This window comes from Musa acuminata, chromosome BXJ1-6 (genome assembly GCF_036884655.1).
Source record: "Musa acuminata AAA Group cultivar baxijiao chromosome BXJ1-6, Cavendish_Baxijiao_AAA, whole genome shotgun sequence".
Taxonomy (NCBI): Eukaryota; Viridiplantae; Streptophyta; class Magnoliopsida; order Zingiberales; family Musaceae; genus Musa; species Musa acuminata.
This window is the reverse complement of record NC_088332.1, coordinates 480781-502636: the sequence shown is the minus strand read 5'-3', so window position 1 is coordinate 502636 and position 21856 is coordinate 480781. Positions and strand designations below refer to the sequence as shown.

The window sequence follows — 21856 nt, the reverse complement described above, 5'->3', positions numbered from 1 at the left end:
ATAGGATATGAAATCTAATCATCGAAGAGGTTTTACAGGTGAAGTATGTTCAGGAATATTGGCATTGTTAGGTAATACAATAATTATTTTTCTATCAAACAAATTTGATATATAATAAATGACACGTCGATATAAATATGATATTTAAGATAAATACGCTACATAAGGAGTGCTACATTTCTTTAAAAGATGATAGTAAAACAGGATATGACCTTTTAGATTTTAAGATGAATTTTTATTTTTATTTTTTAACCAGAGACTAAAGTAAAATTTGAACAAAATAGAATTAGGCAATGCGTCTCGAGAAACCTATCCTCGAAAATAGATAATTTTTTTACTGCCATGCAAATGGCTTTACGAAAATTCTATCTTCAAAACACAATACCTATTACCTAAAATAATCACGACTACAGTTCTTGATTACTCGAAGAATAAGAATTTAATTAAAAATAAAAAAAGAAAGAAAGAATTTAATACTTTGTTTGCATTAGAATTTTCTCATACTTTACTATTTCACTATAGAGGAGTTTATGCAGACATTAAAAAGATGCCAAAATACCCTTTTCAATTATTCTGAAGAGTTATGACCTTTTTTGAATGTTCCTCCTCATTCCTTTTTCCCTTTTTTTATAGTAAATTTCTTATATATAACAATCCCCCACTAATTTATATATAATAAAATTATAAATCAAAATGTAAAGTATGAGATATATATTTATTTATTTGGATGTAGTTTGTGCTTTCTCCATGTTGGGCTACTTCAGCTGTTTTGTTAGCTTATCGATTTCTACTTGTAGATCTCCTTTCCTTGATCCGTCGTCAGTAACAGTACTCCCCAAGTCCAACTTGTTGGTGTCAAATCCACCATAGAAGTATTAAATGTCTTTATTCTTAGAAGCTGGTTTCTCCCAAGCTTTTTTACTTTTTCTTTTTCTTTTTTTTCTTGGAGAACCATGTTTCATCTATATGGGAAATGTTTTTGTCATGGATGAAAATTTTAATCAATCAACACTTAAGTGTTGTATATTTTAAGATTTATAAAATAATTTTTATAAGCTAAGTGGCCATGGATGAAAATTACGTATGTTTTGATACATTTAAAAAATAATAGATGATAAATTATAATTTTTGTTCACTTATTTTTTGCATTTAGGTCTATATGTGTTAAAAAAATGAGTGAATTCTTAGTAATGTCTCTGTTTGACTTAATTCTCAAAACAAACTTGAAAAAACAACTAGGTACCTGCTCTCTGTTTTTCCCTTTATCCATTATTTCTCATGACCTATTACAATATGTTATGTCAAAAAATAGTTCTAAATTGATCAATTATCTCTTTAGACCGGTTATAATGTGTTATGTCAAAAATATGATTATTTGATTTAGATGTTGGCTCCAAGTTAATTGATATTTTAGTCTGCATCGGTCTTTTATCAGTGTTGATAACAATCGAATCCCAAATGTGTTAAGCCATACAAAACTATATCAGGAGCATCACAAAGTCTTTCGATACTTAAGTTAGTTTAAGAGTTTATATATCAATGAATTATGGAGAGTGATAAAGCTGGAAGCATAAGTAGAACAAGAGTTTTTTTCTTTTTGGGATCATACTGGGAGACTTTTATAATATGACTCTAGGACCATTACATTTATAGATGTGCATTAATATCATAATAGTTTCACATATCTCCTAGCTCTGGTGGAGTTATGCTGCACCGAATCCAAGTAACATACAATAGGTACAACATGATCAGAACGATGCCATGTAAGTCATATGCAATGGAAATATTAGGATATTATAACAAGGTGTTAGCCACACGACATATGTCTTGCAAGTTGAGCTACTTTCTCCCCTAAAGGCAAGACCAAATATAATCACATATGCCTAACTCTTAATAGGGCTTTATGGTTTAGATGATGTCTCTTAAATTTGAGCCAAATAGTAATCTAGGTATCCCCTTCGAATAAGCTTTTCGTTTATTACTTTACGTCATAATAATCATTCATGTAATAACCATGGTTTTATGAAATATATAATAGTTTGACTGATATCTTCTTACTGGTAGTACCCTAAGTGGTCGAGGGGAGCACAATAGTTTGTTTTCCCTTATATGTATAAATACCTTTGTATATGATATAATTTGTGGTATGAATTCCCTATAGGGAGGGCTTCGATCTCTTTTTGACCTTTCGTTTCTTAGGCATTTAATATATAAATTCTTCCTTTGTCGACTTCTTTCCTTCAACTTTTCTCTTCCAAAAAATTGAGGATTCAATTATAACATATTAGTTGGCTTCCTAGATAAGCTTTGAGTACGTGGTTGGTAGTTTGGTAATCACAAACAAGAAAAATCTTGATATTGGTAAGTTACTAATATGGGTATTTATTAAAATGAATGGGTTGGGATCGAGACCAAACACACCTCGTCATCAAACTCTTAGCATAATTGGTTAACGTCTCATCCTCCTCTTATTGTATCATAAGCAAGGAGGTTGTCAGTTTCTTCAAAAGTTTGTAACTGTTGAAATTTAACTCAAACTACATGGCCAACTAGTCAAATCAAATATTTGAGTCTGGAGGTAACCTGGCAAACCATTCTCATGTTGCCCACCACAAATGGTCAAGAAAGTTTGACACATGAGGGAGTTGGTACTTCTGATCTGTTATAATATACTCTAATGGATCCCAAATCTCATTGTTTGTCTCTGACACAGGAAGACATTTTTTTAGTAGGATAGGCTCCTCCTAAATATTTCTAATGAAAAGAGATCAAATGTATGGGTCAAGCTCGAGTTGCTTTCCTTGTTTGTTCTCTTTTTTTCTATCCTTAAGATGTTGGTCCATCTCGAAAAGGTGATCATGGACTTTCGGTGAAAGTTTGGCCGATTGAACGATTGACTTCTTACGCCCTTCGGTGTCCTTCTCTAGGGCATGTCGTGGGGACAATAACTTCTGATGAGCTTTTTCTAGAGGTGGTCCTAATTTTACCATAGCACATACGATAGGCATAATAGGTTATATAGAGATAATTAGTGTCACTAAGAGAGTTGAGCCTTGATAAGTCATCTAAGAAAGTTTTTGGATGAAAGAAAGTATGATTTGGACAACTCCCACTATGAAATAATTCAGCCAGGACGACGACACCAAGAGGGAATGAGATGGATTGTTGATTAATCGGATTTGTTCGATATAGACTAGCATGATTTTCCTAAGACATGTTGGGAAAGTTCTCCTAGCACTAAGCTATTATGTCAAAATCTAATTATTCAAAGACCTTGTTCTATGTTTGTCTCTCGTAGATGTTGAAAACAATCAAATCCTAAAGGTGTCAAACCCTACAAAACTACACCGATGGTTTGCCCGATGAAATCCCTTCATATTTAGGTTAGTTTAAGAGTAATGATGTCGATAAAGTGTCGAAAGTGATAAGAACCAATAGAGTGAGAGATTTTTTTTTCTATTTAGGAAACTACCTAAGAGGGTTTATAGTATAGTTATAGGACTATTATGTTCATAGAGGTGCATTGAGTCGAGTGATGATGATTTCATGCATCTTTTTGACTCTGGTGGAGTCATGCTGTATCGAATTTTAGGAATTTACAATAGACATGACATGATCGATAATGTTCAAAAAATAATATTATGTTAGCTATACACGATGAAAATATTAGGTTCATGACGATGAGATATCAACCACGTGATGATAAAATATTGCTCGTGCAAGATCAAGATGTTGGCCATATGATACTAAAATATTGATCATACAAATCGATATTTTTATAATATTATTAAAAACACTATAACTTTAATGGAGACTAATAATCAATGAACGAAGACAGCATAGTTCTTCAAAATTATAATAATAAAATATTAATTAGTTTAAAATACATCTACCTTAAATATTAATTTTTTAATATAAAATTTGAGGTTTAGTGAAAATAATTTATATAAGAATCTGAGTATTTTTGGTACGAAAACAAATAAGGTTTTGACATATTTAAAAATAAAATATGATAAATCTTCACTTTTTTCCTCACTTAACCCTAAATTTAGATCTATAAGAAGATTGAGAAAACCTTATAATATATGTTCTAGTTTATTATAAAAGAGTGACAACAAAAAATGTGAAACATTATTCGGTAACATAAATCTTGTAGCATTTTTTGGTTATTGAATCAATCTATTATGACTTTATCCAAAAATACTGCAGTGAAAACCTTAATTAGTTTACATCCCCACTTATCTTAACTATCAATTTTATTATAGATTTTGAAATTTCACAAAATAATTTTCATGAGAGGTTAAAGTAATTTTAGTACGTTTCAAGATAAAGAATGATAAATTTTTCTCTACTTAGCATTAAACCTAGGCATATATATTTTCATCAAATCTTATATATTTATATTTGTTTACTAGAAAAATATAATAAAAAAGATAAGCCATTGCGTAATCACAATGTTTTTGGTTCAGTAACCATAATACTATAATCGATTTAGTTAATTAAGAATGGTTTCGACCGACTCGGCGATTATTAATGAAGATATTTTTTTTACTGAATTACAAACACATTAACTATATTCAAAAATACTATAACTCATTCTTAATTCAATTAAATTCTCACAAACATTAATTATTAACCTTATTTTATTTAGTAAGGTCTCATAAAATATTTTAGGATTTCAGATATGTATTCTTATTAGTTTGAAAATAAAAAAGATACAAAAAAATTCTAATAAAACTATTAAGTAAGGAGTAGTGACCAGAAATATAATTTAAAATAATTAGCTTTTAAATAGGTATTCTTATCAGTTTAGAAGCTATATATATATATATATATATATATATATATATAACATAAACTTAGTTATTATATCAATTATAATATTTTTGAATAAATTCTTATTTTTTTGACTAATTCAAAAAATATACTAGAAGTCTTATCATTTTTAATTATAGATTGGTATTTTTTTGGAACAAAGAGAAAAAGAGAAACCAGAGGCACTGTCAGATAAAAGCAAAAAGATGGGGGGGTACTTCCGAGAATTCACGCCAATTAAAAAGTATCTGCGACATTCTTTTCGGTACGGTCAAACATTGACCTCCGTCGTCCAAGTTCCTTGTGGAGTGGCATTCACCGTAATTACCCAGTCTCACCATCAAAGCCATAAAACCCAGCTTTTGATCCTCCCTTACCCCATCGCTGCCTCTTTTAACTCCTCGTTCTTCTGCTTTCTCTCCGTAATCTTGGGGCAACGCACGGGGGGAGATCTATGATGGCGGAGAGGGCGCGTGAGCTCAGGCAGCCATGGAGGAGATTGGACGACAAGGTCGTGATGGTCACTGGTGCGTCCTCCGGTATCGGGCGCGACCTCTGCCTCGACCTCGCGAGGGCCGGTTGCCGCGTCGTCGCGGCCGCGCGGCGGACCGACCTGCTGAGGTCTCTCTGCGACGAGATAAACGGAGTGGGAGCGTGCTCGGTCGTCCGATCGGTGGCGGTGGAGCTCGATGTGAGCGCCCAGGAGGCGGTCATCGCCGCCGCCGTGCAGACGGCGTGGGATGCGTTTGGTCGGATCGATGCGTTGGTGAACAACGCCGGAATTCGAGGTAAATCTTATTTTTCTTTATTGGAAAAAGTACATCTGTGATCATCTTTGGTGAAGATTTTGGCACTCAACAAACTAATTGACTGTGACCATGTAAAAGAATGACGTCAAAGTACACTGAGAGGATTTAAGATTGGGGGATTTGTGTTGATAACGATAGAATGAATTTTTCTAGGGAAATACTGTGTGCTGGCAATCGAAAAGGATAGAGCTTGATAAACCCACTTTTCTCTGTTCCAAACAAATCAGTCCCGTTTATAGAAGAGCTGTTTATTGGCTCTGGAACCGAAGGGCATTCATTATGGTTTAGATCCAATAGTGACCATATCTTTTTTTGCTAATAAAAACGTTGTTGTAACAACCCCATGATCTATCAGAGAAAAAGAAAAAAGTAAGAAGCCATGTGAAAAAGAATATAGCAGAAGAAAGAAGAGATAAGCTGGCACTGCATAATATAGAGCAAGAAAGAAGAAGTAAGCTGACAGTGAATTACTGCTAAACCTAGTATATTTTCGTTTAGTGTTCCTACTTAATTTAGTTAATTTTCATGATTATAAGATCTGACACAATTTTGCGTGTAATATGACTCTTAACTTAACTATAAATATTCAAAACTTACTATATTTATTATAAATAAGGATTTAAATGCACTTAACTTATCATATTCACTTTAAATAAATATTTAAATACTCTTTAACTTAATTAAAGATATGACTCTTTACAGATCTCAATGGCGACAAAAAATCTATGTAATCGGTCCCAAATAGTTGGGACTTTACGACTTTATTATTGTTGTTCTTTCTTAATTTAATACATTTTAGTTGAATGTTCCTACTTATAGTTCATAGTGTTTTGAGAAGCTACATGTAGAATTCATGTTAAATTCAGGTTGGTATTCTGATAGCATAAAGAGTGACCAGAGTGATGACTTCAAAAGAATGTAAAGTGATCCTGTGACAGAATATTTTCTTTATTCTATGACATAATATTTTGTTAATTATCGAGCATGCTTTACAAGGATGTTATTGCTGGAATTTCAAGTTTTGAAGAGCTTTGCTACTATGGATTAGCTCTCTCTTTATTCACCCTCTCCAATAACTAGATTAATTTTCTTAGGCATTTTTGACTTGCCATGTTTTCACTTTAGCTATAGATCATCATTCTATGGTTGCAATCTCACATGATACTATAATGAAGACATTAACCTTTTGCTTCCAGTGAAGGAGAATTTACAATAAAATGATCTTGGATTTTTCTTGTTCTGCTTTAGGCTTTCACTGTTTATTTGTTTTAATGCAAATTTGAGACATAGGTTACAGAATTGTTAAGTACTCCAACCAACCAGAAGATATAAGCATGTCAATTGTGATCAGCATTATTCATTTCGTACATGAACCGTATTTTCACACATATTTTTAGTCTAATCTCACTTTAATCAGCCTCCAGTTGGTGTTAAATTTGCTTGCTTCCTACATCTCTAAATTGCTGTCTGTCCCAGGTGCTGTAAATTCACCATTGGATTGGTCTGAGGAGGAATGGAGTAAAAACATCAGAACAAATTTAACTGGAACATGGCTAGTATCCAAACATGTCTGCAAACACATGTGTGATGCAAAACAGAAAGGGTGTGTGATAAATATTTCATCTATTGGTGGCATTGATCGTGGCCATTTACCTGGAGGAATTGCATATTCCGCATCAAAGACGGGTGCAAATGCAATTACTAAGGTAATCTGTCTGGTCGAATCATGGATTGCCCATGTCTGTGTATGCATGTAACACAGTGTTTCATAGCATGGACCTTGCCATGGTCATGGTGCATATAAGGCACTGGCTACACAAAAAAAAAACCAATTGATGGTATAATCTCTCATAATTGTTATTTTGGGTAAATTTGTTTGTTACTATGTTAAAATTCTTTGCTATTATGTGAAAATGCAAGGATATGACCACTTTTAGCACGTATAGCTACGCCACATTATATAGATTTATGTGTGAAACTATAGTGAATGTTAAGATGTTCTACAACTGTGGGTGTATGATATATGTGCTAAATGTACTGCAGCTAGTCTGAAACGTACCTTTATAATCATTTTTGCTTCCGTTCGTTGATTTGCAAGTGATCAATCAAGTTGTATTTGACATCAACAGTGGTTCTCACTCATGATTTTTGCATGAGAGGAGTTGGACAATTGCTTATTAATGTACATAAAAATCTGGTATTCATTGGCCTCAGGTAGTAGATCTGATGCTTTTGATAGTAGGCTCCACTTGGTCTTTTGCTGTCTTTACGTGGGAACTGTAAGGCAGACCTTTAACTGAGTTTAGTGTTCGTATCTTCTCAAAGTTCATTTTTCCTCTTCAAATCGATTTTGTTATTTTCTTAGAATTTCATGTGCATTGAAGGCAGTGTTCATGTCAAATTAACATGACTTTTTTTTTATGGGAAAGCTTTATTCTATTTTTATTGTTGATATTAACAATATTATCTTGCTTGAACAGGTAATGGCTTTGGAACTGGGAGCATTTAATATTCGTGTGAACTCTATAGCACCTGGATTGTTCAGGTCAGAGATCACTGCTGGTCTGATGGAGAGGGAATGGCTGAATAGAGTGGCTGAAAGAACAGTCCCATTAAGAACCTATGGAAAGTCAGATCCTGCATTGACATCACTTATCCGTTACCTTATTCATGACTCATCAGCTTATGTTTCAGGCAACATCTTCATTGTTGATGCCGGCGTCACTTTACCAGGGATCCCCCTTTTCTCTTCCCTCTGATATCAGCTTTTATTGATGGTTTCTTGGAGAGATGTCAGTCCACAGATGAAACCGATGTGATAAGCATCCTACGTGTGCCTGAAAATTTGGATATGCGGAAGGTACAACATCACTGTATGTGGATCACATGCAAAGAACATATTGCAGATGACGAAGCATAGTTACCTCCCATAATTCCTTCATCTGATGCTACGTCGTAGTTGCAGCTCATTCGACTTTGTTATATCATTCCAGAGACATATTCCAGTGCATAATTGGGCCACGTTCTAAGAATTATCTTCATGGCCATCCGGTTGAACTTTATTGTGAAGTATTTTTTTCTTTTTATCCCTTGTGAATTTGGCCAATTTGAGGTAACTCGAAAACTGTTAGATGGCAATGCTTCTGTTTAAAGTTGAAATATCAAATTAAGGGGATTACAAGTTAAGCTACATTACTTGAAAGTTGGAGTCTTTTCTGTTTAAGCTCGTCTCTGGAAGAAAAGCATGTTCATCTTTTTCATCTATGGTTTTTTAGATCTTTCTTACTGTCATGAATACTTTTTGTCATAAATTTCGTTTCAAAGAGACCATATGTGAATTGCTATTGATCGATGTCATCCAATCTATAAGTTTAAATATGTAGATGAGACATGATCTATATGTCAAACCCAACATGCAAAATTAATTAGAGATTTGTTTTCAAGCGTGTTGCGAAAAAAGATCCGAACATATGATCCTTGCTTCGATACCGACCACCTAAAGTTCTTAATCGACATCATTCAATCTAAGAGTTTTAAGTCCAAAGATAAGACATGAATGCTGGAGTATTTCACAAACATTTTTTGATGGCAAAGAAAGTTACTAAGACACAAGATGTGAGCTCATGATCAATTACCACAATGCAATGCCAACTCATGCCATGTCCAGTTTCGGAGCAGAGGAATTAAAATGGAAAAGCAAAAAATATAAAGATAAGAAAAAGAGAAGGAATTCTAGAAAACGAACTCACATAAAGAAACCATTGGTGAATCTGACCAGTGATCACATAAAGAAAACAGGAATGCAATTGACCTGATCTATTTTCTTAGAATATTGATATCATACCATTTGAAAACACTACATATTTCCATAGAATTATCAACCATTGCGGAGAGCCAACCTCCTTGGATGCTCGAGCCAAATTATGATCGAAGTTAGCGAGAATTTATATCCTTGGAGAGTTAAGAGTAAAGCTTAACTATAACAAGACAATTAGCCTCTTTTGATTACAAATGGCTGACCAAGTCAACCATCAGTCACTGTCTGAGTTATAGAAGTGATGGCTTGATTGGTTCGGATTATTAGAAATATAGCATCTAACTCTTTTATTTTTTATCAATATGAAATTATTCTTTTATTTTTTATACGAATATTTATTTAGATTTAGATTGAATTAATCCTCGATCAACGTTATTTTTTTTTATTTTTTTTATGATTTTTATATCATAATAAAAAATATTTTTAAAAATATTAATTAAATTAATTGATAAAAAAATTAATAATTTATTATAAGACGAATCTATCTTCCGATCTTTCAGCCAGTGAATTTTGGAGGAAGGATGCGAGAGGGAGAGAGAGAGAGAGAGAGAGAGAGAGAGAGAATCGTGACCCTACCGCCATACATGCGAGATGGATACAGCTGCTCTCATCACCTCTTTCCTCTCTCTCTCTCTCTCTCTCTCTCTCTCTCTCATCCCATCTTCTTTCGACAGAGAAAGAAATCATGTTGTACTTTGATTCAGCCCGAAGGTACGTCCACAACTTCCACAGCTAAAAAGGCAATAAAAAGGAAACACAAGACAAGTCTACCAAAAAAAGAAGCTCCTCCTTCTGTATCCATCCTCTTGTCGATGATTCCCATACCATTTTCGGCAAGAACATTGTGGATCTCCCCTCCAACTGAATCCGCCATTGCCAAGAACATTGTTGAGCTCTGATTGAATGAACCACCACTAACTATGCGACTGCTGTTTCCCGGATGAACAGGCACAGCTTTCCCGGCTGTCCGCCAGTGTCTTCCACAACAACAAACAATCCAATTAACATTCACAAGAACTACAATACCAGCAAACCTTTGCAGACGCAGTACCTTCACTTGCTTCTGCAGATCTTTGATGTATCCGATGGCCAAATCTAACATGTCGGCTGTGTTCGTTTGCTGCAAGTGGAAATGAACATTAGAGTGCTGCAACAACGTGAATTGCTGTTGCAGCAGGTGATACCTTGTCCATGTTCGGCACGAGTTCCTGCAGCTTCCTCATCCTCTCGCTGATTCTGGTCCTCCTCACCTGAGAGAGAAGAAGAATTCCATCAGTGAGTAGTTATGGAGGTGAGAAGAGGAAGAAGAAGAAGAGCAGATTACCCTCTCGGCTATACTTCGAGGATGAGTTGCACAGCCGCGCTTGGCTCGGATCTTGCAGGGGACAGCATCCTGGAACGCCAAGTATCCTGCGGCATGATTCCTCGCCTCTCCAATCTGTTCCGAGGTGGAGAACGACGATGATGCGTCTCATGGACAGGAGGGACAGAGGGAGGTCAAGAGGAGTTACCTGAAGCTCCGCAGGATTAAGCGCATCAGTCGTCGTCTTCCCTCCGTCGTCTCTGCCCGAGAACAAGGAGGAGGTGTCCCAAGTGTTTGTTGGAAATCCCGGCATGTAGCACCTGCCTCCGCTGCTCTCTTCGGGGCTGCTGCCACCGATGACCTCGGAGATCTGCGACATCATGGAGTTTTGCCTCGACGAGAAGCTTATCTGGTTCCTTAGCCTGTCTGCTTCATCCTCGTTGCGGAAACCAGCCACCCCTCTCAGCATAGGATATCCTACAGAAGAGCAGAATGAAGAGCGAAAGAATAGGGAGTCTTCAGATGTTGAAGAAGACAGGGAAGTGATTGCGTACCATCCTCCACGCTCAGGTGAGAGAAGAGACCACCAGGAGAGCTGCTGTGCCGTGGGTGGGTGGAGGAGCTGTCCGCGTCTCCGTTTTTAATCTGCTCCGTCTCCATCGCCATCGAGCTCACATGTTGCTGCTTCTGCAGCTGGTGAAACATGATCTGCGAGGAGAAAGCTGCCGGTGGCGGATGGGGCGGCGTGAACTGAGGGCTCCTCTGGCTTATGGCTGCACCACCGCCACTACCGGGAGGCTTGTCGCGGATCTGGAGATCCGGGGCTAGTAATCTGGCGAACAAGGTCTCGGTCTCAGGGCACGAGGTTCTCTCAGGAAGGAAGTCGTCGCAGAGTTCTCCGAGCATCGAGCTCGGGGCCGATCGATAGCGGAGGAGGCCGGAGCTCGTCTGCTGCTGCTGCTGTTCCTCCTCCTCCTGGTGGTGGTGGCCACCGTAAGGATTGATGTTGGAGCTGGATTCCTGCTTCCGGTGGCCGTCGAAAGGAGCTGCGCTTGGATATGGGAGATTGAGATCCTTCGACACCGGCAACGACGGTGATCTGTACATCACTTCCTCCTCTTCTCTCCACTAAATCTACAGCAAAAGGCACGGCCTTTTCTCCTCCGTTCCTAACTGTACTATTCTGACAAGATCTCGACCTATTAATCTCTCTCTCTCTCTCTTCAAAGAACAGATCTTTCAACCGGAATCCCTCAGAACAGGGACGAAGACACAACCAACTCTCACACGATTCCACGAGCTATTCAAATCTCTCCAACCCCGACACTATGTTTACCAAAAAAATCTCTTTTTTATAGGAAACACAAGGAGGAGGAAAGAAATAGAAAGAAATGAATCATAATAATAAAACAAATAAAAATCGTTTCTTTCACGGCTCGTCTCCTCCTCCACCTCTAAACCTCCAGATTACTCCAGTACTCGACGTCGAGGACCACCGAAAAGATCCCTTTCCCTCTCCATCTCTTCCTCTCTCCCTTCCTCCATCTCAAGCTCTTATCGTCTCTCATATTGTTTATTCTATTTGCCTTTATAGTTGTTTATTCGGCTCGACGTTGTCTCCGCAGCTTTCTTTAAAGCGCAAGCGAGTGGCAGCCGTTGCAGCGACGTCCCGCACACGCACACGCTCGTTTCCTCGCCGTCAATCCTAATTGACGGAGATACCCTTTCTACCAAGAGCCCCTCCGATTGCTTCCCCGCCGCGGGTCCCACTTGTTCATGTAGGGCCCATCGGTATCGACGAATGGAAACTGATCCTTGTTTGTTTCATCGCTTGCCAAGGATTCGGTAGCAAGCATCCTCGCGACCACGTCACCCACGCCATCGGGCAATCCCACGGACGACGTAACCAAAATGCCCTCGCGGCGACACAGGTTTAAATGGTTCCGACTACGTGGGTGGAGTCTTCTCCGTGTTGATCTTGTCCACTCTTACAGGAATAGTTTTAGCTACGACAGGCGTGTGGCCCGCCTACAGCGCCTTTCTTTTAGCTATTTTAGGCCGGTTTTGGTGGGCGTCCTTTAAACTGTTTATGTCATCGAGCTAGATACCCTATCTACAAGAGGCTCCTCCTATTGCATCCTGGCCGCGGGGCCCGCATTCCTCTGTAGGGCCTCACGATGTGAGCCAATGGAAAATGGCCCTTCTTTGTTTGGTCGCTTGGCAGAGAATACAGTAGCAACCACCCCCGTGCGACCACGTCACCTGCCCCATCGGGCTTTCTCACGGACGCGGGCTTAAACGGTTCCCGCCACATGGGTGGAGTCTCCTTCGCGTTGATCTTGTCGACTACGAGAGGAACAGGTTGTCTATGACGTGCGCGTGGCCCGTCTGTGGCGCCTTCCTCCATGAAAAGCGAAGGCTCAGATTCTTCCCCCTCAGTTACCTGCCTTGCAATTGGGACCGTAGCGGGGCCTCTCGTTCATCTCCTCTCCGTCATCATCTATTGTTTTGCTGCCTCATCCTGACCGTCAGATCCCAAGCGGACACATCCAACGTTTGAGAGAATCCGGGACTAAGGTAGCTCTCTTCCATCAGAGAAAGACTTCATCAACTAAGATCACGAGGAAATAGAGAATGGGCCAACCCCTCTCCCTGTCTTTCTTCGAATCACACACCTTGAGTGGTCCATTTATTAGTCATTCGAGCCAATGAGATTGTTTGTAACGTTGTTATTACACATAATAATAATAATAATAATAATAATAATAATAATAATCTTGTTTTAAGGAATAGCTTTGTGGAGGTAGCCAATCGTAGATTGTCTTGGTTCAGTGTTAGATGCATAGGGGAATGTTGACAAGTGATCAAGTCAAAGCTTAATCCTCATCTTTTCTTGCTTGTCTTCACCCAGCAGCACACAAAGTCACAGTTAATAGGACATGGTAGAAGGATTATTTATAAGCATTAATAATCTTTAAAGCACCAAACAATAATACGTTAATAATCTTTCCTTGATACAGTTAAAGAGAGATTTAGATTCCAAACCTCACATTTGGGTTAGGGTTAGTTACAATATCTAGAAATCGCCCACCTTTAGATCTTAGCTATGGATATCGATTTGATTCCGTTGAACTGCATGTTTAATTTTTTGTTGAAAAATAAATATACTCGATTTTATAATATAAATTATGTTAATAATATAAAATATAGTGAGAGAAAACGATAGTAACGGAGCAAACACAAACGATCTAATAAAAGCATTTCAAAAAATCTTATAAAATTTAAAAAACTACTAAGGATATTTTTAATCTTTTTTAGAACTCAAACGGTCTAATTAGTAAGTCAAATGGGTCGAGAGTTTAATTCTCGATTTTTTTTTAGTCTTACTAGTCACTTCGAGGTTAGTTTTTACAATAATACTTTAGATTATTATTGTTATTAATGTGATCTAATCTAAACTATTAGACCAAAATATTATATATCTAAATTAACAGTAGTACTAAAATATTTTAATTTTTTAAATACTCAAACGATCTAATTAGTAAATTGAACTGGTCAAGACTTGATTTTATAATATAATTCTAATGAAAATTTATGCCATAATTCTTACACTGATAACTAATTATTATGTTTTACTACTATTTTTTTTATATTAGTAGCTATATTGCTATCCAGTAGTGGCTGGCATGCGGCAGTGGAGCATGAGGCATATTAGGTCAATGCAATAAGATACTTCACCAGCTTAGGGAAGACATGAAGTTAGTAGCCACGCATGGTATGGTATCTGCTACCTTTTATCTGTTCATGGATGCATTGCAATGTCACACATAGGATCTTAGAAACCATGAACTAGATGGGATAAGGTCAACCTAAATCAAAGTTGGTGTTAGAATCTCCGAGCAGCCGCAACGGTCTCGAACTCATCAGAATATTAATTGCATGCAGCTCATCGCTCTCAGAAGCTGCCGCATCCGTTGGGGTGCAGTCGTGAACCATGTTAGTCCACGCAGCCCTGCAAGCCTCGAGGCATTTAAAAGGGTATTATAATATGATAACGTGCTCATCTTGCAGCCATCATGGCCTTTGACCATATGTGGATCAGCAATGGGTTGACCTCAGAGTTAGGGTTCCATAGTGAAGATGATGATTTCATTAGCATGGGGTGTTTACTTCGTGGCTCGCCTTGCACACACACATATCGTGATGATTTCGGATAGATTATGTTTTGGAGAATAATAAGTAGATGTTTTGGTGCTTTATGGATGCAACAATTCAGTCTTAACAGTGTTTGTTTGAAAAATAAGCTTTTGTCATCTTTTTAATTTTCCAGCATCCATCAAAAATTCTTTTAAAGATTATTTGTCACGAACAGATCCCATCAGCTGAAATAATCGACTTGTTAATTTATTATATTATTATTTCAAAAATACTTGTTTTCAAATGTTTATATATACTGATTTAGCTATTATAAATGTATTCAAAATTTTTTCACTTACTTGAATATTATATTAATTTAAAAATATTATAATTTTTTTTCTATTCAAGAACTCCCGAATCAACATAATCTAGGCTCGGACGATTAATTCATGATCATCTATGGATATCCTATAATACTAGAATCTCTTATCAATTTCTTGATATATATAAGGCTAAATTAAGTGGTGATAGTCAATATTTATGGATAATTTTTTATCATGTTTAATGCTAAATAATCGATTCTGAAATTATTTATTATGATTTGTCTCGATAAGTGTCTCGTTACTATCGATGAAAATACTTTATTCAAAAAAATCATCACATTTACTATGTATATTAATTTTAGGTAGTAGTATTTAACTTTAGATTTCATGAATTTTAAATTCTAGTATGCAGCATTAATTCCTATCCTTATTTCTCCTGATTGTAGAGCCATGGATTTAGTGGGCCTCTCATCGAAACATTGGCCCAATAGGCTTTTGGGTCGGCCTATTAATAGCAGCCTAAATTGGGCGTCGAACACCGTAGGGTGTCTCTGCCGGCGTCTCTTCCCATTACTTGCTCATCAGCGACGAGTGTGGCTCCGATTTCCTCGAAGGCGGTCGCCGCGGCGGCCAGCAGCGGAAGGCTGAGGGGGGCGGCGCGGACGAGGGGCGGCGGGTGGGAGAGGCTTCGAAAACTGTCTTGGCTACTCTAGCAAAGGCTTCCCCCCTTCCTTGTGCTGGTAAAGGCTTCGTCTTGATCTTTCTCGTCTTGTTTCTTTTGTGTTAGGGTTGAATAAGATTCTTCCATTTGCTGCAAACAGAGAAATCTGTACAAATAATCCGTGGATATGAACTTTGGAATTCAGGAAGTTGAATTTAGACAGAGACTGACCTAATTTGCTAGCAATAAGTTAGTGGATCTACAACTTTCTCAGATTAAGGCAGCATGTCTCATGATTATGGTGTCAATTCTGCTGATTCTTCTTGTGTTTGTGTCTGTGTTGGTGTGCATTTCGCAACATGCACATTGAAGTGTGGATTATAGGGCTTCCATTTGTATGTATGTTCACAGTTTGGTACAGCTTCTTTGTGACTCGAGAGATCAGGGTTTGAGTCTTGAAAACACTCTCTTTAAAATGAAGGCAAGCGAGCATACATCAACCCTCCACGGACCTTGCATTGCCGGGGCACGCTCAAACTACTAACATATTCCATATCATCTTCTATTTTAATTATTAGGTAAACTTTCAAAGTTGTATAACGTCGGGCATCTAAACTAGTGCTCATTCTGGCTTCCAATCTCCCTCCCTCTCAAGAAATGTAACTACTCTTTACGATTGTCTGTTCATCTATACTCAATTGATCATCACCATAAGTATGTCCGGACATTTAGGATAAACATTACCATCCATACATTTCTTTATACCTATCTTTTTCTGTTGTGTCATAAAAAGTTAGGATTGGAAGCCAAAAAGAAGTGTGGAGAGTGATGAAAGGGCTTCATTATTAGCTATTAGCGATTGCTTTATGATATCCGTTGTGTGCATTGATGACAAAGAGTTGATTCCAAGAGTGTGATGGTGTGGGTGGCATACATATACAACTTTAATAATACAAATGGAATGTCCTAGAACAAACAAATAGAAAAACTCCAAGTAATATAGAACAAATAGAAAAACTCCAAGTAATATAGAATAAATAGGAAAAAAAAAAAAGGCTAAATGGAAAAGAAGAAACGAAAAGAGGGTAGAAGGCACTCGAGGGAAGATAAATGAAAGAAAAAACATGAAGATTAGAACGAACTGCATGGAAAAATAAAGTTCTCAATAAAGATTATTAGATGAAATGTTTGCATTGGATTATGTCGATCAAAGACATTGGATGATGGCATGCTAGAGATCAAGATTATAATTGGAAGCCAAAAGGAAGTGTGGAGAGTGAAAAAAAGGGCTTCACGAGAGCTTGCTTACGATATTGGTTGCGTGCTTTGATGATTCCAAGATTATTTTGTTGTTACATTTCCGTGGCCATATACATCTAATAGAAAACAAAAAAAAAAAGGGGGGGTACTATTTAAGCTTTAGATAAAAGGTTATAATAACTGCATTCGAATAACTTTGAAATGATAGAGGAATCTCCAAATTTACCAATAAACGATTAGAATATTTGCCTAATAGCTCTCTCATTTTCTTTTTCTTTTTTACTCAAACTTATCTACTTGGTTTAATAACATGTGACTATTTTTAATTTTCATCCTGCACATGAAATATTTTCCCAACAAAGGTTATTATGTTGCTCGAGATACTGATTCGTCATTCACAAAAAAAAAAAAAAAAAATCAATATGAATTTGCTTGACATAGTATAATTTGAAACTATGAGATACAAATACTAAGCATCTCTCGACGATGGCATAAACTTTTGTTAACTTCGATCTTGAAGCTTAGATCAAAAGTCAAAAGATGCTTAATGATTATTATTACAAGGATAGTTGAACCATATCCTTGTTTTATTCGAACTCCGTTCGTTCATGTATTAAAATAATATCGATTAAAAAAAATTTAGCGACCAATATCAATTATGCATTATGAGTTCGGTACGATTTATTGATAGATTGGACATTTGAAATTTAATCAAATCCGTGATTGTCATATTTTATATAATTGATTGTTGCGGACATAGATGAAAAATAAGAATTGAAGTGTTGGTCAAAAAGCTTCAAGTATGCATATTCTAAAATAATATAGAACGTATAAACAAATAAATAATAATAATAAAAAAAGCTAAAGAGAGAGTAAAAGAGGCACGGCCTTCAAGATTGGAATATCAAAAGGAACAACCAAAGCTTCTCTAACAAGGAAGGATTATTCTATGAAATGTTGACATGGATTGTGTTTAGCATTTTGTCGGTTAAAGTAACATCCGATCACCTCTTTTATAGCTGCTACCATTCCATGCTTGGGGACGAAGGTTAGGATCCGAAACGAAAAAGAATTATGGCGTGTGTGAGGAAAGTGCTTTATTTAGAGGAGGCTTAGCATTGATTCCAAGAGTGTGTGTTGGTGTGGCATACACTTTAAAGAGTAGCCACAACATTAATAATAATAATACTAATAAAAGTAGAAGAATCATCGTGATCCAATAAACAAACCAAGTATAGATAGATGCTCATCATCAATCACAATATACATCTCTAGCGCTCTCACCCCCACCTCACGCAACCAAAACATCAAAGGCCGGAGCGAAAGCATGGCGGCAGTGGATTTGCGGCACATACTCTTGGATTTGCTGCCGTCGTTTGATATGAAGGAGCGATGTCGGGAGCTAGGCATCCAACATCATCTGGAGAAGATTATTCCTGACCTTTGGGCCATCAATGCAGTCATTCGGGACGCGACGATGCGGGCGTGGACGCAGCCGGACGTGGAGATGTGGATGGCGGATGCGGGTGCAGCCATTGCGGACGTCCAAAACCTGCTCGACCGGATCTTGGAGTGGCCGGGGAGGGCAGCGGCACCGTCGAATCCCTTGTTGCGCTCCTTCCGAGTGGCTTTTCGTCTTTCTATTCTGCAGGAGCTCAAGGAGATGGGGCTCAGGTTGAAGGAGCTCGTCCTTAGGGGGTCTGCCTTGGACCTCCGGAAGGAGATGATGGATGCCATGGATCCATGCGATGAAGAGTACTCCTATGTCCTAGGAGAGGAAGTGGTGGGAAGAGATGAGGCCAGAGATAATATTGTAGAGATTCTTCAGCAGAATCAATCATCTAGCAACAGTGAGCCCTTCGTCATTGTCATCCATGATGAAAGGTCGTTGCCATCATATCCATCCATGGGGAAGACAACCCTGGCTCGGATGATTTACCACCACCCCTGGGTGCGCCAACATTTCCATCATCGAATCTGGGTGGACGTTTCCTTCGACTTATCTTGGGATCAACTAAGCATCGGGAGAGAATTTGCAAGGTCTATCACGGGAGACTCGTGCGACCATCTGCAATCGCACCAAGCTATCTGGCTACTCGTGAATGAACGGCTCGGCCAAAGAAGATACTTGCTCATCTTGAATGAAGTATACTATGATTATACGGAAGAGGGGTTGAAAGACAAGTGGGATCAACTAAAGCACAACCTATTGCATGTGGGTGGAATCGGAAGTACAGTAGTGATCATCACCACCAAATACACTACCGAATATACTAGTTGGAGTATAGATATTGCTTCTTATCGAAATATATTTGGGTGCAAAGAGTATATGTTGGCTGGCCTCTCAGAGGATGCTTGGATAAAATTGGTCATGCGAGACACATTCATTGGATCAGCGCAGGACAAAGAGAACACTTGTACCATAAATTTGCTACTTCAATTTGCGGAGCAACAATACAAAACAATTAAGGGCTCTCCCTTACTGGCAAAGACGTTGGGCTCAATATTCAGGTACGCTGAGGTAAGTCGATGGCAAGAAGTAGCATATGATTTGTCTTGTCACTCAGATGTTTGGCCTCCTTACTCAAATGTTAGACACCATCAGCATTTTAAATTAATGAGCCTCCAAAATCTTTCAACTAAACTTGCACGATTACGACTCTATGGCTCATTGTGCAATTTAGATCCATGTAGCTATTTAATGGAAGACTACATGCATATGATGATCGCTGAAGACCTTATGCCACAACAATCATTTGATGCCGAGAAGATGTATCGATTGATCCGTGAAATTGAGTTACGATTTTCAACGTTGGATTCAGATTACTATATGAGGACAAGGATCGGTCAAGATTCAATAAGAATCCCGAAACAATGTTGCCATCTATGCTTGCTTGTCGATTCTGATGATTCCTTCACGTTTCCAACCGCCTTATCAGCAGGGGTCACAAAGAGACTAAGAACTTTGATTTTGCAAACGGAGGAAGAGATGGCTGAAAACGATCAAAAGTGTCAAATCAAAGAGATCCCAGCAGCCATGTTTATAAATCTGGTACACTTACGGATATTACATTTATCACATTGTAGGATCCAACAATTACCTAATACAATTGCCAAGTTGGTTAGCCTGAGATACCTCAACCTTTCCTACACTCAGATTCAAGCACTTCCTAAATATATCTTCAACCTTCAAAATTTGAAGATCTTAAAGTTGACTCATTGTGAAAACTTTCAGAAATTATCCAAATCGATCCACAAACTCGAGAAATTATTGATTTTAAAACTAGCTTACTGTCAGAAGCTTCAAATGCTTCCTGATTCGATTACCGCCCTTACAAATTTACAAGAGTTAGATGTCGAAGGTTGTCAATCATTCATGAAATTACCTGAAGGTTTAGTCAGCATGAAAAAATTGACAATGCTAAATGTGGACAAATGTGTGTCCTTAACTCAATTGCCTCATGGAATAGAGCAATTGACTAACCTCCAAAAGTTAACAATGCATACTACAACTAATAGTCTTTCAAGTGTCATCCTAGAGTTGCAGAGTTTAGTAAATCTTAAAGAACTTCGTCTGAAAACACTTAATGGACTATCAAGCGCGGAGGATGCTCGAGCCTTAAAGCTCGAGGATAAAATATTGCTCGAGTGTTCGACACTAAGTTGGGAGTGGTGGGATATAGAAGTTGCATTAGTTACTAACATAGTATTATTAGATGAGCAGGTACTGGAACACCTTCAGCCTAACCTAGCTTTGAAGAATCTAGAAATACTTTCTTATATGGGGAAGAAACTTCCGAGCTGGATGGCGTGCAAAAAAGAAAATCTGTGGCATTTGACAGAGATCAAGCTTGTCAATCTAAAGAAATGTGAAAGGCTACCACCGCTTGGACAACTACCTAAGCTTGAGACTGTTGAGATAAGTGGCATGGATTCAATTAGTGCAGTGGATGATGCATTTTACGGTGATGGTAATGGTGACACATTTCCTAGATTGGAATCACTCATTTTCTCAGAAATGCCTATGCTGGAGAGATGGCTCAAGGCAAAAGGTGAAGGTGACATGTTCCCGATGCTTCTTAGGTTGATACTAATCCAGTGTCCAAAATTCAAGGAATTTCATGTGCGACCATCAAGCAGGCTTCTTGCATTATCACTATGGTTGAATAATGACAAGTTGCTGACCTCTGAATTTGTAGGTTGGCAGAACCTTAAATATGTCACTGCCTTAGAGATAACTGGGTGTGAAGAGCTGAGGTGCTTACCACAGGGTATCAAGTATCTTGAGGACCTTTCTCATTTGTATATTATCCGATGCAACAATTTGATCTCTTTGCCGGATTGGTTGGCAGAACTCAAATCTCTTAAACACCTGATTGTACGAGATTGCGCCATGCTGTCATTCATTCCCGAGAGGCTCAAACAATCGCCCCGTTTTCACATTTGGAATGAAGGCTGTCCAAAGTTGCAGCTCTAACCGGCAAAGGATATTTGTCCATCCGTCTTCTTCATCGATTTGCAAGTGTGTGTGTGTGTGTTGACCCAAGTGAAGTCATCCATCCATGGGAGGCAATCCTTCTTAATCTAATAATGTATGTATGCCCTCCAACTCTCTCTCTCTCTCTGGTATAATAACCTTTGGTCGATGCTAGAGTGATATTTGTGCTTCAGGTATAGGTCGAGTAGTGCTTTTGAGAGGGGATTGTATTTTGGTTTGCATCTCACTTCCAC

General features: G+C 37.9%; 3 protein-coding genes across 4 annotated transcripts; 2 read left to right on the top strand and 1 right to left on the bottom strand.

The window, feature by feature from the left end:
• The first annotated feature begins 5183 nt into the window (after positions 1–5183).
• On the top strand, positions 5184–8884 carry LOC135675491 (uncharacterized). Its single transcript, XM_065185687.1, has 3 exons — positions 5184–5603; positions 7101–7330; positions 8105–8884. Exons 1-3 carry the CDS (start codon positions 5270–5272, stop codon positions 8381–8383), a joined length of 843 nt encoding a protein of 280 aa, XP_065041759.1. The 5' UTR covers positions 5184–5269; the 3' UTR covers positions 8384–8884.
• A 1230-nt stretch (positions 8885–10114) lies between these two features.
• On the bottom strand, positions 10115–12273 carry LOC135675490 (transcription factor bHLH130-like). 2 transcript variants are annotated; one of them, XM_065185686.1, is made up of 6 exons: positions 11299–12273; positions 10953–11221; positions 10766–10879; positions 10626–10691; positions 10493–10561; positions 10115–10418 (listed from the first exon to the last, which is right to left on the bottom strand). In XM_065185686.1, the coding sequence occupies exons 1-6, from the start codon at positions 11849–11851 to the stop codon at positions 10356–10358; spliced, it is 1134 nt and encodes a 377-aa protein (XP_065041758.1). In that variant the 5' UTR covers positions 11852–12273; the 3' UTR covers positions 10115–10355. The 2 variants fall into 2 exon arrangements, with proteins under 2 accessions (XP_065041758.1, XP_065041757.1); XM_065185685.1 differs by having other exon boundaries at positions 10115–10561.
• Positions 12274–18452: 6179 nt separating this feature from the next.
• On the top strand, positions 18453–21602 carry LOC135677914 (putative disease resistance protein RGA4). The gene is made up of 2 exons (XM_065190323.1): positions 18453–19646; positions 20361–21602. Exons 1-2 carry the CDS (start codon positions 18453–18455, stop codon positions 21600–21602), a joined length of 2436 nt encoding a protein of 811 aa, XP_065046395.1.
• The last annotated feature ends 254 nt before the right edge of the window (positions 21603–21856 follow it).